Raw genomic sequence first — 17,295 nt, 5'->3', positions numbered from 1 at the left:
CTAGGGGGATCTCTGTTTCTACTCTAATTTATTATTGATCTTTCAGGCCCACAGCAGCAGAACTTTTAAAATGCAAATTCTTCCAGAAAGCCAAGGTAAAATACTACTCCCTACACATAAATCTCCTTTGTCTTACGATCTATGTGAAACTTCTGTTTTCCTTGTATTGGGTTTAACTGTCCAAATGTTGGTTTTTTTCAGAATAGAGAATACCTTATAGAAAAGCTTCTTACTAGAACACCTGATATAGCACAAAGAGCAAAAAAGGTAAGATTTTTCACACCTTTTTTTTTTTTCTCTCTAGATAATAGAGTGTAATTATTGTCCAGGGACAAACATAAGCATGTGGGGAAACACTGTATTTATGTTGGGGTTTTTTTTTAAACACAGTCAGAGAACGTAGCAGTTCTCTTACTAATCCCTTCATAGATGGTGACTATTTTACATGAATGGCTTTTGGGGACTGAGATTTCTTAAAGTTTTAGGTAACTTTTACTTCTTTGCCTATTGTGACTTGAAAAGGGGACAGTCAAGTGTGTGTGTGTGTGTGTGTGTGTGTGTATGTGTTTCTTTACATTTATTATTAAAGCTATACGAGTAGGCTATTTCTTCATTATTAGGAGAGTTGAACACGGTGAGCATATCGATCCACAGACAGGGAAAATGAAGTTATGAATTCAGGAGATATAGTGTTGAGTACAACAAACAATATTTACAAAGGATTACCTGGTTATTGTGCATTTCTGTGTAATCATAAGTCTCACAGGCTCCAGTAGAAGTCATTCTGTTAGGAAGAAGCTGGCAGCAGGGCACTTCCAGAGAGAGACTCTTGCTGTCTTCCCTGGGCCAACAGACTGAGCCCTTGTTGAGCCACATGCTGCAAGGCTTTGCTCTTGTCTTGGGCTTAATGAGAAGCTGACTTGAATGAGGTTTCAAAGGGCAAAGGTGGGAACTTTCTTGAGGAGTTTTGTGGCTGTTGGCCTGATATAACTTGCAAGAACCAGGAGGTTTTCATACAGCTGTTAGAGGCCCCTGAGACTTTAGCACAGGCATTTTTCATTGCTTTAAAAAATATATACTTCAAGCCCGTGGTCCCCAACACGGTGCCCGCGGGCGCTATGGTGCCCGCGGGGGCATTTCCAGGTGCCCGCCAGGTGCTCGGGGCTGGCCTGGCACCGGGCGCATGGTGGGGGGAGCGCCGGCCCTGGGCGCGCGGCGCTGGGAGGGGGGAGCGCCGGCCCTGGGCATGCGGCTATGGGGGGGGGCCGCCCCCGGGGCGCAAGTGTCCCGCCCCCCTGGCGCCCGGCGGGCGAACGGCCCCGCCCCCCTGGCGCCCGGCGGGCGAACGGCCCCGCCCCCCTGGCGCCCGGCAACCTCAAAAGGTTGGGGACCACTGCTTTAAGCTATTCATTCAGGAGGTTTGTTTTCTAACAAAGTGCAGTGCTGGAATCGAAAGGTCTGCTCAGACCTCGCCTTTAAAGTCAAACCCTAACCTGACTAGACTGCAATCGCTCCAGAGCCTCATAGAACTATTTCCATACCTGACCCAACTCTGGCAATTGTAATTGTGTTAATTGTGCTTATGGACCTATGGGTAGAGGCACTGGGGTTACTGTCTGCAGGCTCAAGTGTGGTGCTCCATGCCCAGAGGATCAGTGGGATTTTCATCCCTTTGGAAGTTCAGGACCTGCAGGAAGTGATGAGCTCAGCCCTGCTCCCTAGGAAAGCTGTCTTTTTTGAAGGGAACTGCAGTGGTTTGCTCAGACACTCCATCTCTGGGATAAAGCCAAGCAGTTGTAGGTATCGTCTAGCTAGCATTTCAGGGCTAGGACTCACTCAGACTGCTGTATGCTGGCTCAGGAGCTGTTCTTCCTTTGCTTCTTTCTATAAGCTGAGGGCACCTGCACCAGCCACCCCAGAGCACTCTCCACTTGCCAGCAGTATGGGGATGCTCCCATCCGCCTTGGCAACAGCAGGCCTCATTCTGCCTAGAATTAGTCTTTGTCCTGCTTCCAGGAGTTCGAATCCTGAGGCTCCACCAAAGTCATTCCTGTTCGGGGTACTGTGTTACCAGGGGTGGGGCAATGCGTCCTGGCCAGACAGGGGCTGGGCAGCAAGGAGAGTATGTTGATGAGCAGAGGAGAACAGAGGATTGTGAGGCGGTGGGAACTGCAGAGGACGAGGGCTTGAGGGGGAGGGGAAGTGAAGGCAGGGTGAAGGGAGGAGCAGGGGAGCGAAGTTGGAACCATCTGTACCCAAAAAGGGAAAAAACATGACCCAACCAATGCCTGAGAGTGTCACGTGGTTTTTATACCTGTTCTAAAATGTATATAGTCTGCTCCTGTTGGGTTACAAGACTCTACTGGAAATTGGTGAAAGACAATCGGGATCTGTGGCAGGGTGGGTTTGTAGAGGTGATAATATTCTAGAGGAGAAAGAGAAGTGGTTGGGAAGAAGTAGGCAGAAGGAATGGAACACTTGGAGGGAACATAGTGAGCATGTGGTAACAGCAACACGTGTTGGAAGGAGTTGGTGTAATTTGACATTAAAAGGAAAAAAGAATTTTTCAGTTTATGCTGATTTCCACCTAGGTATCATCTTCTGTCTTTTCAGACCAGAACCTTTATAGCATGGACCATATCTTTCACTAGTTTGTCTCCTGACCATGCAGGCCAGCCTCCCATCTCAACCACAATCCCATAATATCTGAGTCAACTGCAAAATATTTTCCTTAGGAAAGTATTTAGTATAACTTTTATCTCATAAAGTAACCTTTCTTCTGGAAATGAGGAGTCAGCACAGTGCTCTCCAAGGAATGCCATCAAGTACTCCCAAGACCACAATTTGGGAATTTCTGCTCTCAGATTCAGGATAAAGCACTGCCCTGTACCTGGCTTCCTTAGGATTACCCAAAAAAACAAGTCCTGAGAGGGGCAGTAAATGCCATGATGCCAGTAGATTAAACATCTGCTAACAGCAGCATAACATGAAAAATCTTAAGCTTTTAGTTAGTTAAAATATTAAATTGTTTAAAAGTTTTGAAAGCCTCAATATTAATATTGTCAATTTAAGCTTTAATTCACTTGTGATTTTTAGTTGGCTGCTTAGATTTATATTTTATAGCATCTTATTTCAATATTGAAATGATTACTTATAAAATAATTTTAAACTGAATTTGAGCATCTAAGCTTATGTAACGTGTGAAATGGCAGTCAGAAATCACTTTTTGAAGAACCTGTGTGCTGGGAAGGCAATTGATGTCCTCAGTAATTTAAAATGCATTTTGGTGTGAAAAGCCTGTAATTGATTTGACATCCATGCCAATCCTGCTAGTACACGTATAGGAGTTGCCCTGAAGTAATTTAATTTCTGTTGCATCTAAAATATTTGTGATTAATTTGCTTCACTGCCCAGAACTCCAGCCTTATTCTACTTCAGTTTTTTCTCTTCACCTAATGTCCTCTCTTATTTTGTGGCTGCTGTGCTGTCATCTCTGTTTGTGCCTATTCCTTTATTTTAAATGTTTCATATCGGCTTGATATAATTCAAAAGATACCATATTTAAGCAGCAGTTTTAAATAAACAGGAAATTCATGAGGCTGCAACAGCTGTAACATTATAAAATTGGATTTACAGTAGGTATCCACTCCCTAGTCATGCCTCCCCATCTCTCTTTTTTGTTGATCTTCATTGCATATTTTTCCCTTAGTTAGCTTTACATTTTGAAATAATCTCCTCCCTTCTGGCATTTTTCAGCAGGTAGTAATGGTAGCCAGACATGTTCTGAATTTGATCATGTAAGAGGAGGATGACTTGTCTTCCATCTTGCCAACCCCACTCCTCCACCATAAATCTAGTTTATATATAAGTGCTGAATTTACTGGCATTAGCATAATACTAGTGGAAAACTTCTTATTGGCATTACAGCTCAATATAAATGAATTTATAACAATGCTGTGTATCCTGAAGTCCTGTTGCATTTTGTATTGTATTGTAGAACATGACTGTATTGTAAAAGATCACACTGGAAAATAAAGTGACATCATACAGGTATAATTGCGCTAAGAGCCATGGATTGGTGATCAGAAAGGAATCTTTAGTCATTAGCCCTCTTCTTGAAACGTTTTCAAATAGTAACTGGAGAAAGGGTGATCATTTGGATCAGAATTTGGTTGGTCATCTGTTTCCATCCCAGCCATCTCACTGGTGACACAGGTCCCAGGAGTTTCTTTTGAGATTTTTACAGCAGTGAAGAAATCCGTATGATAAGGAGTTAGTCAGCATTGTCCTGTTCAAAGCAGGCCTGCCAGGTGCTCTGAGGAACATGATGGAAAATGGAAGCATCCATACTGAAAGACATAAGAGCTGAGTAGGGAGTTGGATGAGGCGACAGCTACCAGGTAACTTTTCCAAAATAGGGATGGTTTTATTAGGAGATTGGAAGGCTCAGAAAGACTGTTTAAGTGGAGAAATAGGTACAATCAGGAAATTCCTCTTTTGAGAGAGAATGTGGTTTTCACAATGACTCAATTAAAGATGATTTCTTCTATTATTTTTGCCAGTTGTGTCCATGGGTGGTTATTTCAAGTTGAGCTACACTGTATTTTAATCAGGCTTTATTAGTATCCTATTTGTAAAATATTTTCCATGTACATAACTGTGTGACCAGTTTGAGCAGAAATACCCTTTAGAACTTGGGCTCATCCTGATCACACTGAAGTGAAGCTAATAGGCAATTCTTCAGTGGGAATAGGGTTTTACCCTCAATCTAGGCAATTATAAAAGGAGAGGTGTCTGTCTCAGAGAACACTGGTGAATACACTGGAAGACTTCTTCCTCTCCCTCCCCTCCACCAATGGGGCTTGTGGGAGAAAAATGCAAGTGTTTGCTAGTGAGTTAGTGGATGAGCCTTGTGGTGGCAAAACTGGGGAGGGAAGACTAGGATGAGAACTACAGGAAGAGGGAACGCTGAGTGGGTTGAAGACTGGGAGAAAGAGGGGAATATAAGAACTGCGTATAATTCAAGGCCAAAGAACCCAGTAAGAGGTTATATCCTGGGACAGGCAGGAACACAACTGGCCAACTTGAGTATATGTCTGCCGTCACAACATCAGTAATTTAAATGCTAGTTTAAATAAAATACAACTCCAAGAAAAGTGTATTGATTCCTTTGTGCTAGACTGTATTATGCTGAAAGGAAAAAAATACATTATAAGGTGCGATCAACTAGTACAGAAAACCAACATTATTACTAAAATTATTTTCAAAGGAAAAAATCCATACAACCAGAATATTAGCTATTGATCATGTCTGAATTATCAAGTGGGTGGTCATTGAATGAGATCACTGCAGCACAGGCTTGAAGCTGATAAACTTTGTCCTGACCCTGCAATTTCAGTAGGAGGATTGAAGTGAGCCCTGGGACGTGTGTGAGTTAAACTCCTGTTTTAGGATATGTGAAAACCAAAACAGGGAGTTTATAGTTTTCCCAATATGACATTTACATTGTCTGTGGAGCCTTGGAAAACTTGTGGGCATTGAATCTGAGTCTTCTCCAATCCTGACCTTAAAGAATCAAACCAAGCTCGTAGACAAACCCTAGAACCCGTGGCTTAATCACCATGTAAAAGAAGCAGTGAGGGACAAAAAGGTATCTTTTAAGAAGTGGAAGTCCAATCCTAGTGAGAGAAATAGAAAGGAACATAAACACTTTCAAATCAAGTGTAAAAATGTAATAAGAAAAGCAAAAAAAGATTTTGAGGAACAGCTAGCCAAAAACTCAAAAAGAAATAACAATGTTTTTTAAGTACATTAGGAAGCAGGAAGCCTGCTAAAAAACCTGTGGGTCCCCTAGCTGATGGAGCTATAAAAGGAGCAATCAAGGACGATAAAGCCATTGCGGAGAAACTGAATTATTTCTTTGCTTCAGTCTTCACGGCTGAGGATGTTGGGGAGATTCCCAAATCTGCACCGTCCTTTGTGGTGGTGAATCTGAGGAACTGTCCCGGATTGAAGTGTCATTAGAGGAGGTTTTGGAACAAATAGAAAAACTTAATGTTAACAAATCTCTGAGACTGGATGTCATTCATCCAAGGGTTCTAAAAGAACTCAAATGGGAAATGGCTCAACTATTCTCTATGGTTTGTAACCTATCCTTTAAATCGGCTTCCGTACCTAATGACTGGAAGGTAGCCAACATGACACCAATATTTAAAAAGGGCTCCAGAGGCGATCTGGGCAATTACAGACCGGTAAGTCTAACTTCAGTACTGGGCAAATTAGTTGAAACAATAATAAAGAATAAAATTGTGAGGCATGTAGAAGAACATAATTTGTTGAACAAAAGTCAACATGGTTTCTATAAAGGGAAATCCTGTCTTAGTAATCTATTAGAGTTCTTTGAAGGGGTTAACAAACATGCAGACCAGGGGGATCCAGTAGATATAGTATACTTAGATTTTCAGAAGGCCTTTGACAAGGTCCCTCACCAAAGGCTCTTGTGTAAATTACATGGCCATGGGATAAGAGGGAAGGTCCTTTAATGAATTGAGAACTGGTTAAAAGACAGGAAACAAAAGGTAGGAATAAATGGTAAATTTTCAGAATGGAGAGGGGTAACTAGTGGTGTCCCCAAGGGTCAGTCCTAAGACCAATCCTGTTCAACTTTTTCATAAATGATCTTGAGAAAGAGGTAAGCAGTGAGGTGGTTAAGTTTGCAGATGATACCAAACTGTTTAGGATAGTCAAGACAGAAGCAGACTGTGAGGGACTCCAAGAAGATCTCACCAAACTGAGTGATTGGGCAACAAAATGGCAAATGAAATTTAATGTGGATAAGTGTAAAGTAATGCACACCGGGAAAAATAACCCGAACTATACATACAGTATGATGGGGGGCTAATTTGGCTACGACAAATCAGGAAAGAGATCTTGGCGTTATTGTGGACAGTTCTCTGAAAACTTCCACACAGTGTGCAGCGGCGGTCAAAAAGGCAAATAGGATGCTAGGAATTATTAAGAAAGGGATAGAAAATAAGACCCAGAATATCTTACTGCCCCTGTATAAAACTATGGTACGCCCACATCTTGAATACTGTGTACAGATGTGGTCTCCTCACCTCAAAACAGATATTTTGGCCTTGGAAAGGGTTCAGAAAAGGGCAACTAAAATGATAAGGGGTTTGGAGCGGGTCCCATATGAGGAGAGGTTGCAGCGACTGGGACTTTTCAGTTTAGAAAAGAGGAGACTGAGGGGGTATATGATAGAGGTATATAAAATCATGAGTGGTGTGGAGAGGGCTGATAAAGAAAAGTTATTTATTAGTTCCCTAAATAGAAGAACTAGAGGACACCAAATGGAATTAATGGGTAGCAGGTTTAAAACTAATAAAAGTTAGTTCTTCTTCACACAGCGTGTAGTCAGCCTGTGGAACTCCTTGCCAGAGGAGGCTGGGACTATATTAGAGTTTAAAGAGAAGCTAGATAATTTCATGGAGGTTAGGTCCATAAAAGGCTATTAGCCGGGGGATAAAATGGTGTCCGTGGCCTTTTGTTTGTCAGAGGCAGGAGAGGGATGGCAGGAGACCAATCTCTTGATCATCGTCTTCGGTCCACCCTCTCTGGGGCACCTGGTGCTGGCCACTGTCGGCAGACAGGATACTGGGCTAGATGGACCTTTGGTCTGACCCAGTACGGCCGTTCTTATGTTCTAACTTGGAAGCTCTCCACCATCAGTGTTGGTGCCTGAGATAGTTCATGTTTCACTGAAACTTGAAGTTCAAGTGATTTTTATATCGTACCACAATTAAAATGGCAGCCATTGGATACTGTCTTATCAGGATTTAAAAGCACCTATGTGTTTATCTTCATCAAACTTTATAGGTGGTGGTTTTCATACTTAACATCAGTGAAACAGTGATTGTCTCTTGAGTGCCAGTGTTGGCCTGATAGTTTGTTTAGATGTTTCTAGCAGAGGCGCTCGTGATGGACTCCAGGGTTGTTTGTGTCTTTGTATGATTGAAACAAAGAACTGATTGACGTGGAAACTGGCATAAACCTACATTTAAATCCTTAGCTGTTGCTATTTTTTCCTAATTTTATCTTGAATCTCATGGCAATTGGAGACTTTTCTTTTAGAAGCCCAGTTCCTGAAATTTAAATAATTGGTTGAAAAATAAGTTGGTTTTTTTTTTGTTTTTTTTTAAACAAAGTTTCTAAAAGCCTAAAATCATCTGTTTGCACTCTGTTTGGATTTGAGCCAGAGAGTTAGAGGGTAGACTGCTCTGTAGCTCATTACTCCTCTTTTTGGAATCACACAAACCTCACTCCCTTCCATCTAGAAGAGGCCACACTGAACAGACATTGCCCAGCATGCAAGTACACTAGGAGTGCAGGGGAGGGGGAACCTTGCTGGCCTGGTACCTGAGAAACAAAACAAGACCCACAGACACATTCAGGGCACTGGATCTTACCCACGACAAGACTCTGGGCTTCCCTCTTCTTCCCTCTTCCCCTCCCCCTTCACAGAGGATGAGCTGTCACTAGCTCTCCAGCCCTGTGGCAGGGTTGGGGTGTGCGTGCGTACACTGAGGTAGGCAGACATGCAGTGGGGCTGGAGTGCTAGCACCAGCTTTCCCTGCTGTGGGAGGGAACAGAAGCCCTGAGCATCGCTGCAGTCTGGATGAAGGGAAGCCTGGAGCCAAGTCTGGCTAGTAAGCCATGGTTCTCCACCCCTGACCTACACAATTGGCATGGAGGGTAATCTCAAACTTTGTAGATTGTCAGCAACTGCTGTCTTCCTAATGTGCTGTGAAACATGGTGGAGGCCTAGGTCTCTGTTCCTGTCAGACTTGGTATGGGGACCACCAAAGAACCCTCTTTCATTCTGACAAATAATCTGGTGTTAGGACCACGTGACAAAGAAAAGTTTGGAAAGCATGGGAAGTGGTGTGTCTGCGGAGGGCTTGTACTGTTTTTGTTAAACTGGCAAGAGGCTCGGGCAGAGGAGATGAGCTTCAGAAGGGGTTGCAATTGCAGATGACTCAGAAGCAGTGTTAATTGCTCTCACTATGTTATTGAAAGTCTTATAGTATATGTATATAACAATTTAAGGCGCCAGCTTCTGGAATGAAGGAATAATGAAAGCAGAGATTTTTTACATAAAAACTAATGGAATGAGGTTCTAATGCTCGTGTTGTAGAGAGGCTTGGGAAGATAACCCAAGTATACCTTTAAGGCTCAGAAACCAAAAGAAGGCAAAATATTTCATTTTTATTTAAAAAAAAATCCAAAACTTGACTTCTTGAGACCTGAGTTATGTAGTTAGAGGTGCTGTAGAAGTACTGGGGGACTGCTGGGGAAGTAGAACTGGACATTATAGGAGTAAAATAGCCAGAGGCACAATTATTCATTTACATCCATGCTATCATAAATATGTCTGGCTCAAGAACTGAATAATGTAATATGGAGATGAACATTTAGAGGTTGATGGGAACAAACTCCTAAAACAGGGGTGACTAGAGGAGCAGAACTTGAATTGGGATGTGTTGGAATAGTAGGTATACAAATATTTGATGACAGCTCTGCTTACGGCTTTCCAAGAAAACACACCCAGCTTAGCAGGGCTATTCGAAGTGTTTGTGCACAGATACATACGGAATGTGTAGCTCGATCAAAAAAGCAAATAAACAGAAGAGGTTTGGATTTCTAGCCTTCTAGTTTAGTAATATGCCCAGTAGAGGGCAGCAGTGTATTTCAATTCTATTGAAACAAAATACAGGACTATGTAGCACTTTAAAGACTAACAAGATGGTTTATTAGATGATGAGCTTTCGTGGGCCAGACCCACTTCCTCAGATCAAAAAAAAAAATGATGGCCCACGAAAGCTCATCATCTAATAAACCATCTTGTTAGTCTTTAAAGTGCTACATAGTCCTGTATTTTGTTTCAGCTACACCAGACTAACACGGCTACATCTCTATCACTATTCTACATTCTATTGGTTTACCTACAAATTAAAAATGGAGTGGGTTCTGCCTTCTATATTGACGTGGAAATAATTAGCTACAGAAAGCATTGAAAACTTAAAAACAACAACAACAAAAATAGTCTTTAAAGTGCTATCAGACTGTTAGTCTGTAACAGGAAAACTTTAAACTCTGCTACCCCTCTGAAGCTCTAGAAAGCATTGTTATAAAAGGCTTTGGTTCTGGGGTGTTATATACTATAGCATTCATCAGAATACAGGCTTCTTTTTGATAGTTGATTCAGACACGCCGACTTTACAAACTATTTGGGTCCCCATGTTTGTTCTCAGGTACTATGAACATTTCAGATTTCAGCATCCAAAATTGTACTAGAGCTTTAATTTGAATTGGCTTATAAAATAAAGATGAATTAACTTGCTATTTCAGTAGCAAAGGAAAGAATTCAAGTGTGACACTTAGCACAGCATTCTCAAACCTTTGTGCTTTAATGTAATTCTTTTATGATAGTGATAGTTATAGTTAAGGTTGCATTCTGCTGTCAACCTCGTCTTTATTTTTAGGACCTGAGCCTTAAAAACACATGCTTGAGCATAGAGCTTGAAGTCAGTTGTTGCACTTACTGTACTAAGCATTATATCTTGTATGGGGGCCCTATTGGGGCAAACGGGTGTTCTATTATTTATCTTAAGTGGTGTCAAGATTATACTTGTATTGCTTCTAGGATCAGGCCCTTAAAAGCGATGGTGCAGTAGCGAAAGCTACAAGTAAGGCTACATTCAGCTTCCATCATTGTGTATTCTCTAAGAAAGGTAGGTTGGTTTGTGACTTCATCTGAAGGGTAAAACATGGGAAAGGGGATCAGAAAATTTTGAACATAAACTTCCAGTTACTTATCAAATACAAATATTTGTCTGTCCATCTTTTGACTGACTGAACTACCTGTTTGAGCAATTAGTTACTCCTTTAATTTGGCTTCTTTCCACTCATATCTTTAATTGCTGGGCTGCAGTACAGGTTGTACCTCCCTAAACTGGCAACATCAGATCATGGATGTTGCTGAACAAGAGAGCTCCGGGTCGACAGGTGGGGAAGTAGCTGAAAGCCCCAGGAAGGAGAGACTGGTGATAACAGGGTCAGACATCAGTGGCCTGGCTGTGGTAGTGGGGCAGAGGCAGCTCGGCAACCCAGGTGGGGTTGAGGCAGCCTGTGCATGCTGACCCAGCAGTGGGGTTGTGCTGCAGCAACCCGATGTGGAGCTGTGTGCCTGCTCACAGTGGGGACAGAGCCATGGCAGCCTGGCTGATAATAAGACCAGGCTGTGGCAGCCCTGCAGGGGAAGCCTGTCTTGGGTCATGGCTGCAGGTCAGCAGCCCAATCGGGGCCGTGTACTGGCCAGCAGCAGGGCCAGGGCTGCATACTGCCTTGTCAGCAGGAGCAGCAGTTATGGTAGCAGGGCTGGAGCAGCTGTGTCGCCCAGCGAGCTGCAGGGCCGAAGGAGCTGGAGGCAGGGAGACTGAGGGGGCTGGTAGCAAGGGACCTTCCCTGGTCCAGCAAATTCCTTCTAGGACCACTCAGGTCCTGAGAGTGCTAGACCAGGGAGGTCCAACTGTACTTTACTTGGACTTGGGGAAAAAACAAACGAATAGCTCTGTTCACATGTATGAATTAGTCACTAGGGGGTGCCATGAGAATAGTTAGCTTGGGATTCCTGTGCTCAGGGCTGCCACAGCCTGGTCTTACTGCCAGCCAAACTGCCATGGCTCTGTCCCCACTGATGGGCAGGCACATAGCCCCACGTCGGATTGCTGCAGCACAACCCCACTGCTGGGTCAGCATGCACGGGCTGCCCCGACCCCAGCTGGTTGTTTTTTGTGGGTTTTTTTTTCACCCAGAAAAGTATTCAGTTTCCACTACACTAAGGACTTAAACTGCCAATTCTTCTGTAAAAGATGAACTATTTCAATGAAAGAATATGAATTGGAAACATGGAAGACCTTCTGGTTTTAAAAATGACAATAATGGAATTGTAAGTAGTGGAACTAACAAATGGAGAAACATTTCTTGACAAATCAGTACTACATTATTAGTGAACACTTGAGATAAAGTGACAGTAACAGAAACCTAAGTTCGAGTATAAACACACCTGGCTTAATTCTGCTTTTCCAACACAAAGCATGCATTCTAAAAACCATGAGAAACATTCGGCTCTCGTTACACACAAGCTATGTAATATGGAGCAACATGGAGCCTTGAGACTGAGCTTTGTGAGTTGGGGACAGAGTAAGCAGGTTGATTGGGCAAAGATCTAAAGGAAAGCTGGACAGCCATTTGTAGAGAAAACAAAGAGGACCAATGGCAATCTCTTGTTCAGAACCTTTGTATGTAGTATTAGTACTTAGCCTTACCATTAATATCACGAGTCAACACTTCCTTGTTTGCTAGAGGGAAACATGAACCTCTTCTGCAGTACTTCAATATTTGTAAAGCTATTGGCTGTGAAGTGGTTTGTTGTGGTGCAGATGAGCAGAAGGGCGCATGGTTGCAACAGGAAAATTCTTTATTAGTAGTCATCTGGCCATGGTAATCACTGCTTCTGTGAGCAGTGAAACCAGTGATAACTTTTTAAAAATGTTCTTGCAGCACAGTGAATACTTTATTTAAGGATGCAATAGTGTAGTGGATCAACTGATAAGTGAATAGTTATTGGTTAATGCTATCGGCTACACGCATCTCCCCTGCTGCTAGTAATCTTTTTAGCGGGCTGGCCAGCAGTCTGGTGCAGTCCCGGCTCACGCTGGGTCTGGGAGCTAACCGTGCTGCAGCTCTGCAGGAGAAAGTATTTTAGGAGCCAGGCCTGCCTGCCAGCCCGTCCAATGCCTAAAATACTTTTCCTGCAGAGCCCTGCAGCGGGAGTAGCTCCCAGGACCCAGCACAAGCCAGGTCTGAGTCAAGCTGCCTGCCCACTGGCTCCTAAAATACTTAGTTTAGAACAAAGTTGCCATTTTGGGAGGGTAGGAGGGGCAGCAGCGCTCCAAGATGCAGCTTGCTTTTCATTCCGTTCCCTGGACTATCAGGGAGTGGGGCAAGTCTTTGCATTCCATGCATGCCTCTTGCACCTAGCTAATGAAGGGAGTTTACCAGCCAGGTGTGAGACTTGCATTCCATGCATGCACTGTCCCCGGGCTCCCTGATTAGTCCAGGAAATGGGATGAAAAACTAGCCGCATCTCAGAGCACATGGCTGCTGCCTGCTACCCCCCAAAATGGTGCCCTTGGTGCAGAGCCACAGTGGGGGGTAGTTGCTGGACCACAAGCCAGGACTGTGGTGCAGTGCTAACCAGTATTGATCCATCATGTAGTCAACAACATTTTTGTTGACTATACAATTAATGAATTACATGCTTCTTAACATCCCTAACTTTATTACTAATAACCCCAAAGTGACACACACTGCAATGTCTGCCTGTGGATAATGGCTGTCAGCAGAAAGCACCACTGACTATGACTTAGTCTTTGTTTCCTCTTGCACCTAACTCTGCTCGATGCCATTTCAGAATTCTCAGGATTTCCATATTTAGTGAAGTTTCAGTATTGACGCTAAGTGTCCTGTAGCACATCACACCAAATAATTACAATTTTTAAATTTGAAGATAGGGCTTAGGACAGTAAACACTGGGCCACTTCAGTTTCGTGAGAACTGCAGTCTCCATGATCCCTTGTTTGGAAGGTCTCATCTACTGCAAAAGGAGACATAAGGATGTATGAATGTCTTGGAAACGTAAGTCTTGCAAATCGTTTATGGAGACTGACAAAAGTAGTTCATGAAGTTATGAAACAGTTACAGATGGAGGGTTTTTTTTTTAACCTAGGGCTAGGTGAACAGTGATTAATTTTCTGAAAGTGGCATAGATGAACATATTGTGGGAGGAAGAGAGGATATTATATGTCTTCAGAGTAAAAACCTAGGTCCCCCCCCCCCCCCAATATGTCTTATTCTTAAGACAGGTCTATGCTACAAAATGATTTTGGTATATCTGTCAGTCGTGTGTGGGAAAAATACACACCAGTAACACAGTTATACCCACATAAGTGTTGGTTTTTTTTTGAAGTGCAAACTTGCGTTTATTCTCTTTTGACTAGTTGTAGTTTTCCTGAGTGTTTTAATCCCCTCACAGGCCATGCCTTCTCTCTTGCTACACTTCTTCACAGTGTCTCCATGTGGAGTATGAAAATGATAATGTCAGTATTTGAGTGGCTGCTAAAGCTCTTCCACCTTCAATCATATTAATTAAATAAATTAATTAATTAATTACAGCAGCCAGGGCCGGGTTCAATATCTGGGGGACCCTTTTCATTCATCTCACACAGAACCATCTCACACTTCCCTACCCAGTAGCCTGGGAAATTCACGCACCCCTGGGCACCTCTGAGAGGCAATGCTTCCCCACTCACAAGTACAGAGTCTGAGTGTAGAAAAGAAACTTTTAATGAAAGCGGGAGAGAGGTCACATGGCATTAGCTTGGGAAAATATCACGAACAGTTCATAACCCCCCATGAGTAACCATCCCAGCTCAAATGGCTTGTGCAATGTCCTTTGCTGCTCAGGCTCACTAGTCCAACCATGTAAGGGTTCCATTCATTTACCCAAACTTTCTCCATACCCCACTTCAAAAGCCCCACTTACAGCTCTGTCCAGTCAGTGCAGACCCTGACACATCATCCTGATGACTCTACTCATTGAGCCTGAGGCCATGCTACCTTTGTGCTGCTCCTGTGGTCTGTTTGCTCTGCCAGCCACTTTTGCTGCTGCCTGCCTGCCGCTCGCAATGGGTCTGGCTCCAGGCCAAACCAGTGACTTCAGCTCTTAGTGGTTTCAACTCTAACTACCACCTAGGCTGGCCAAAAGATTCCATCTTCCAGTGGAATAACAAAAAGACTCCTGATGGAGTCTGCTTTAGGCCTATCCTTGGAACGGGGGGGAAGGGAAGGGAGGGGGAAGAAACAGGTTGAACCATTCTTACAGCTCATACCTGGCATGTATGAAGCAGGCTGGCTCAAGCCCTTTCCCCTCAACTCAGTTCACTCAACTCTGGAAGGGGGAGGTTTGTTTATCTGAGACCCCTTACAATGATGGTATCTCTCCTGCAAGCATCGGTGTTGTATTCTACGGTTCCCACATATGCAGTCAGTCTGGTTTGTGACCCCCTCAACAGCCCAAATAAGTTACAATACACCACTTCCATTCTAACAACCGATCCTCCATCAGCCCCAGCTTCCTTTCCCATCCCAGCATGAGCTGTATTTGCATATCAACACTTAATTATCTTGCAGGGCTAAACAACTTTAGCTGGCTGCATTGCAAGCAATCCTTTAGTCTCCTGGCTTACATAAATGTTGTCTTGTCTCACTCTTGCAAATAGTCGTGATCCCTGCATCTCTGTTGTTCTCATAGGGCATGTCTACACTACCACCCTAGTTCGAACTAGGGTGGTTAATGTAGGCAACCGAAGTTGCAAATGAAGCCCGGGATTTAAATATCCCGGGCTTCATTTTCATCTTACCGGGCGCCACCATTTTTAAAGCCCCGGTAGTTCGGACTCCGTGCTCGCGGCTACACGCGGCACGGAGTTGGTAGTTCGGATTAGGCTCTCTAATCCGAACTACCGTTACTCCTTGTTCCACGAGAGAGTCTAATCCGAACTACCTACTCCGTGCCGCGTGTAGCCGCGGGCACGGAGTCTGAACTACCGGGGCTTTAAAAATGGCGGCACCCGGTAAGATGCAAATGAAGTCCAGGATATTTAAATCCTGGGCTTCATTTGCAACTTCGGTTGCCTACATTAACCACCCTAGTTCGAACTAGGGTGGTAGTGTAGACATACCCATACATTCACATAGATGTAGCCCTTCACTGTGGTGCTAGTGTTCCATGTTTCCTGGAGAACTCGTGAAATATTTTGCTTATCAGTGCAGTCTATTGTCATGTTAAACAAGTGCTGTGAAAACTAATCTGGGAGCAGGGTGAAAAGGTGCTGGTGAGTGTAAAATACATTGTCCATTAAGGAAAAAAGGAACTGAGAAGGCTGGAGAAGTGAGCACTCTGGACAATCAGAAAGAGGAGCAAGTAGATTGTTATAATGGTGACTCAGTCAGTAGGGACAATTAGAGTTTACCTCTTTACTCCCTCTTTCTATTTATTTTTGGTCCCTTTCTCTCCTGGTTCTGTCAGCTGACGGTCAGGGCAGTGTGTGTGTGTTACACCCAAGTCTTCAACTGCTGAGACACAGTCTCGTTGCAGTGGGCAGCCTAGGAGGCTGGAGGGCGCCCCGAAAAATAGTTTAACATCTGTGACTTTACTGCTAGGACCGGGGTCCCGTCGCAGAGGGCAGCCAACAGGCTCTCAGACGCCCCGAGTTTATAGGAAGAGCTTATTACACCTTAGATTTCAGCTGCTAGAATTCGTAATTCCTTCGCAGCGGGCAGCCTTGGGGAAAGACTGAAAGGTGCCCCAGTGGATTCTGCCACCTGGGTGTGACACAAATCCAAATGCCCAAGCTCTCCCTATATCTGTCCCTAATGACCAGCTGAAGTTCTTCTAAATTGTGCTTGGTTCTGTTACAGCAACTGAAGGAGTCAGGTTAAAACTTAAACAGTTACAGGTTTATTGAGGAAGCTTATAAATCATATGGTTGCAATGGCTATTGTTCTATTAACTGCTAGCAAAATATAGATCTTAAAAATGGTTACAAAGAAGATAAAGATAGAAAAATAGAAATAATGGTACCAACTAACAGCTTACTCTTTCTATGTGTACACTTAAGACATAGGACCACATCCAGGTACAATTTTTACCCCCTTCTGTGCCTCTCGACTCCAGCATGTCAGGCCAGGGCCGGTCCCTCAATTCCTAGGAAAGACGAAAATACGAGGTGGGCGTCCCCATAAAACCTCGGGAGGTCAAACACCTAACCCGACCAGCAGGTAGAGGGTAGAATGACACTCAAAGTGAGTGTGTGCTGGACCCATCTTTTATACCCATTTTGGGTCACGTATTTCTCTTTCTTATCTGTCATGCCAAATGGGGCTGGTCTGTCTTTTGTGAGACCAGTTCTTACAAGGGAGTTGTGAACTTAATTTATACTTGTAAGAGAGATAACTAAATTGGAATTACTGGGGATTCTTTTCTCAGTGGGAAATTCCTCTCCCAGGGACTGTGTGTGTGTTCGAATCAACATGGGGGCCAGCCGGAGCAGTTCTCGCAGCCTCGAGGCCAGCTTATTGACTTAATCGCTCTCTCTCCACATATCT

At 43.6% G+C, this 17,295-nt stretch overlaps 1 protein-coding gene across 5 annotated transcripts in view; it reads left to right on the top strand.

The window, feature by feature from the left end:
* Positions 1-17,295, top strand: part of STK39 (serine/threonine kinase 39) — a 298,211-nt gene that overhangs the window by 164,792 nt on the left and 116,124 nt on the right. For all 5 annotated transcript variants that reach the window (XM_075933552.1, XM_025177794.2, XM_075933551.1 and 2 more), the window contains 2 exons: positions 47-95; positions 202-267. In XM_075933552.1, coding sequence (XP_075789667.1) covers positions 47-95; positions 202-267 — 115 coding nt within the window. The remainder of the gene's footprint in view (positions 1-46; positions 96-201; positions 268-17,295) is intronic.

Source organism: Pelodiscus sinensis, chromosome 7 (assembly GCF_049634645.1).
Source record: "Pelodiscus sinensis isolate JC-2024 chromosome 7, ASM4963464v1, whole genome shotgun sequence".
NCBI classification, from domain to species: Eukaryota; Metazoa; Chordata; order Testudines; family Trionychidae; genus Pelodiscus; species Pelodiscus sinensis.
Note: the sequence above shows the minus strand (reverse complement) of the source record. Positions and strands in the feature narration are given on the sequence as shown.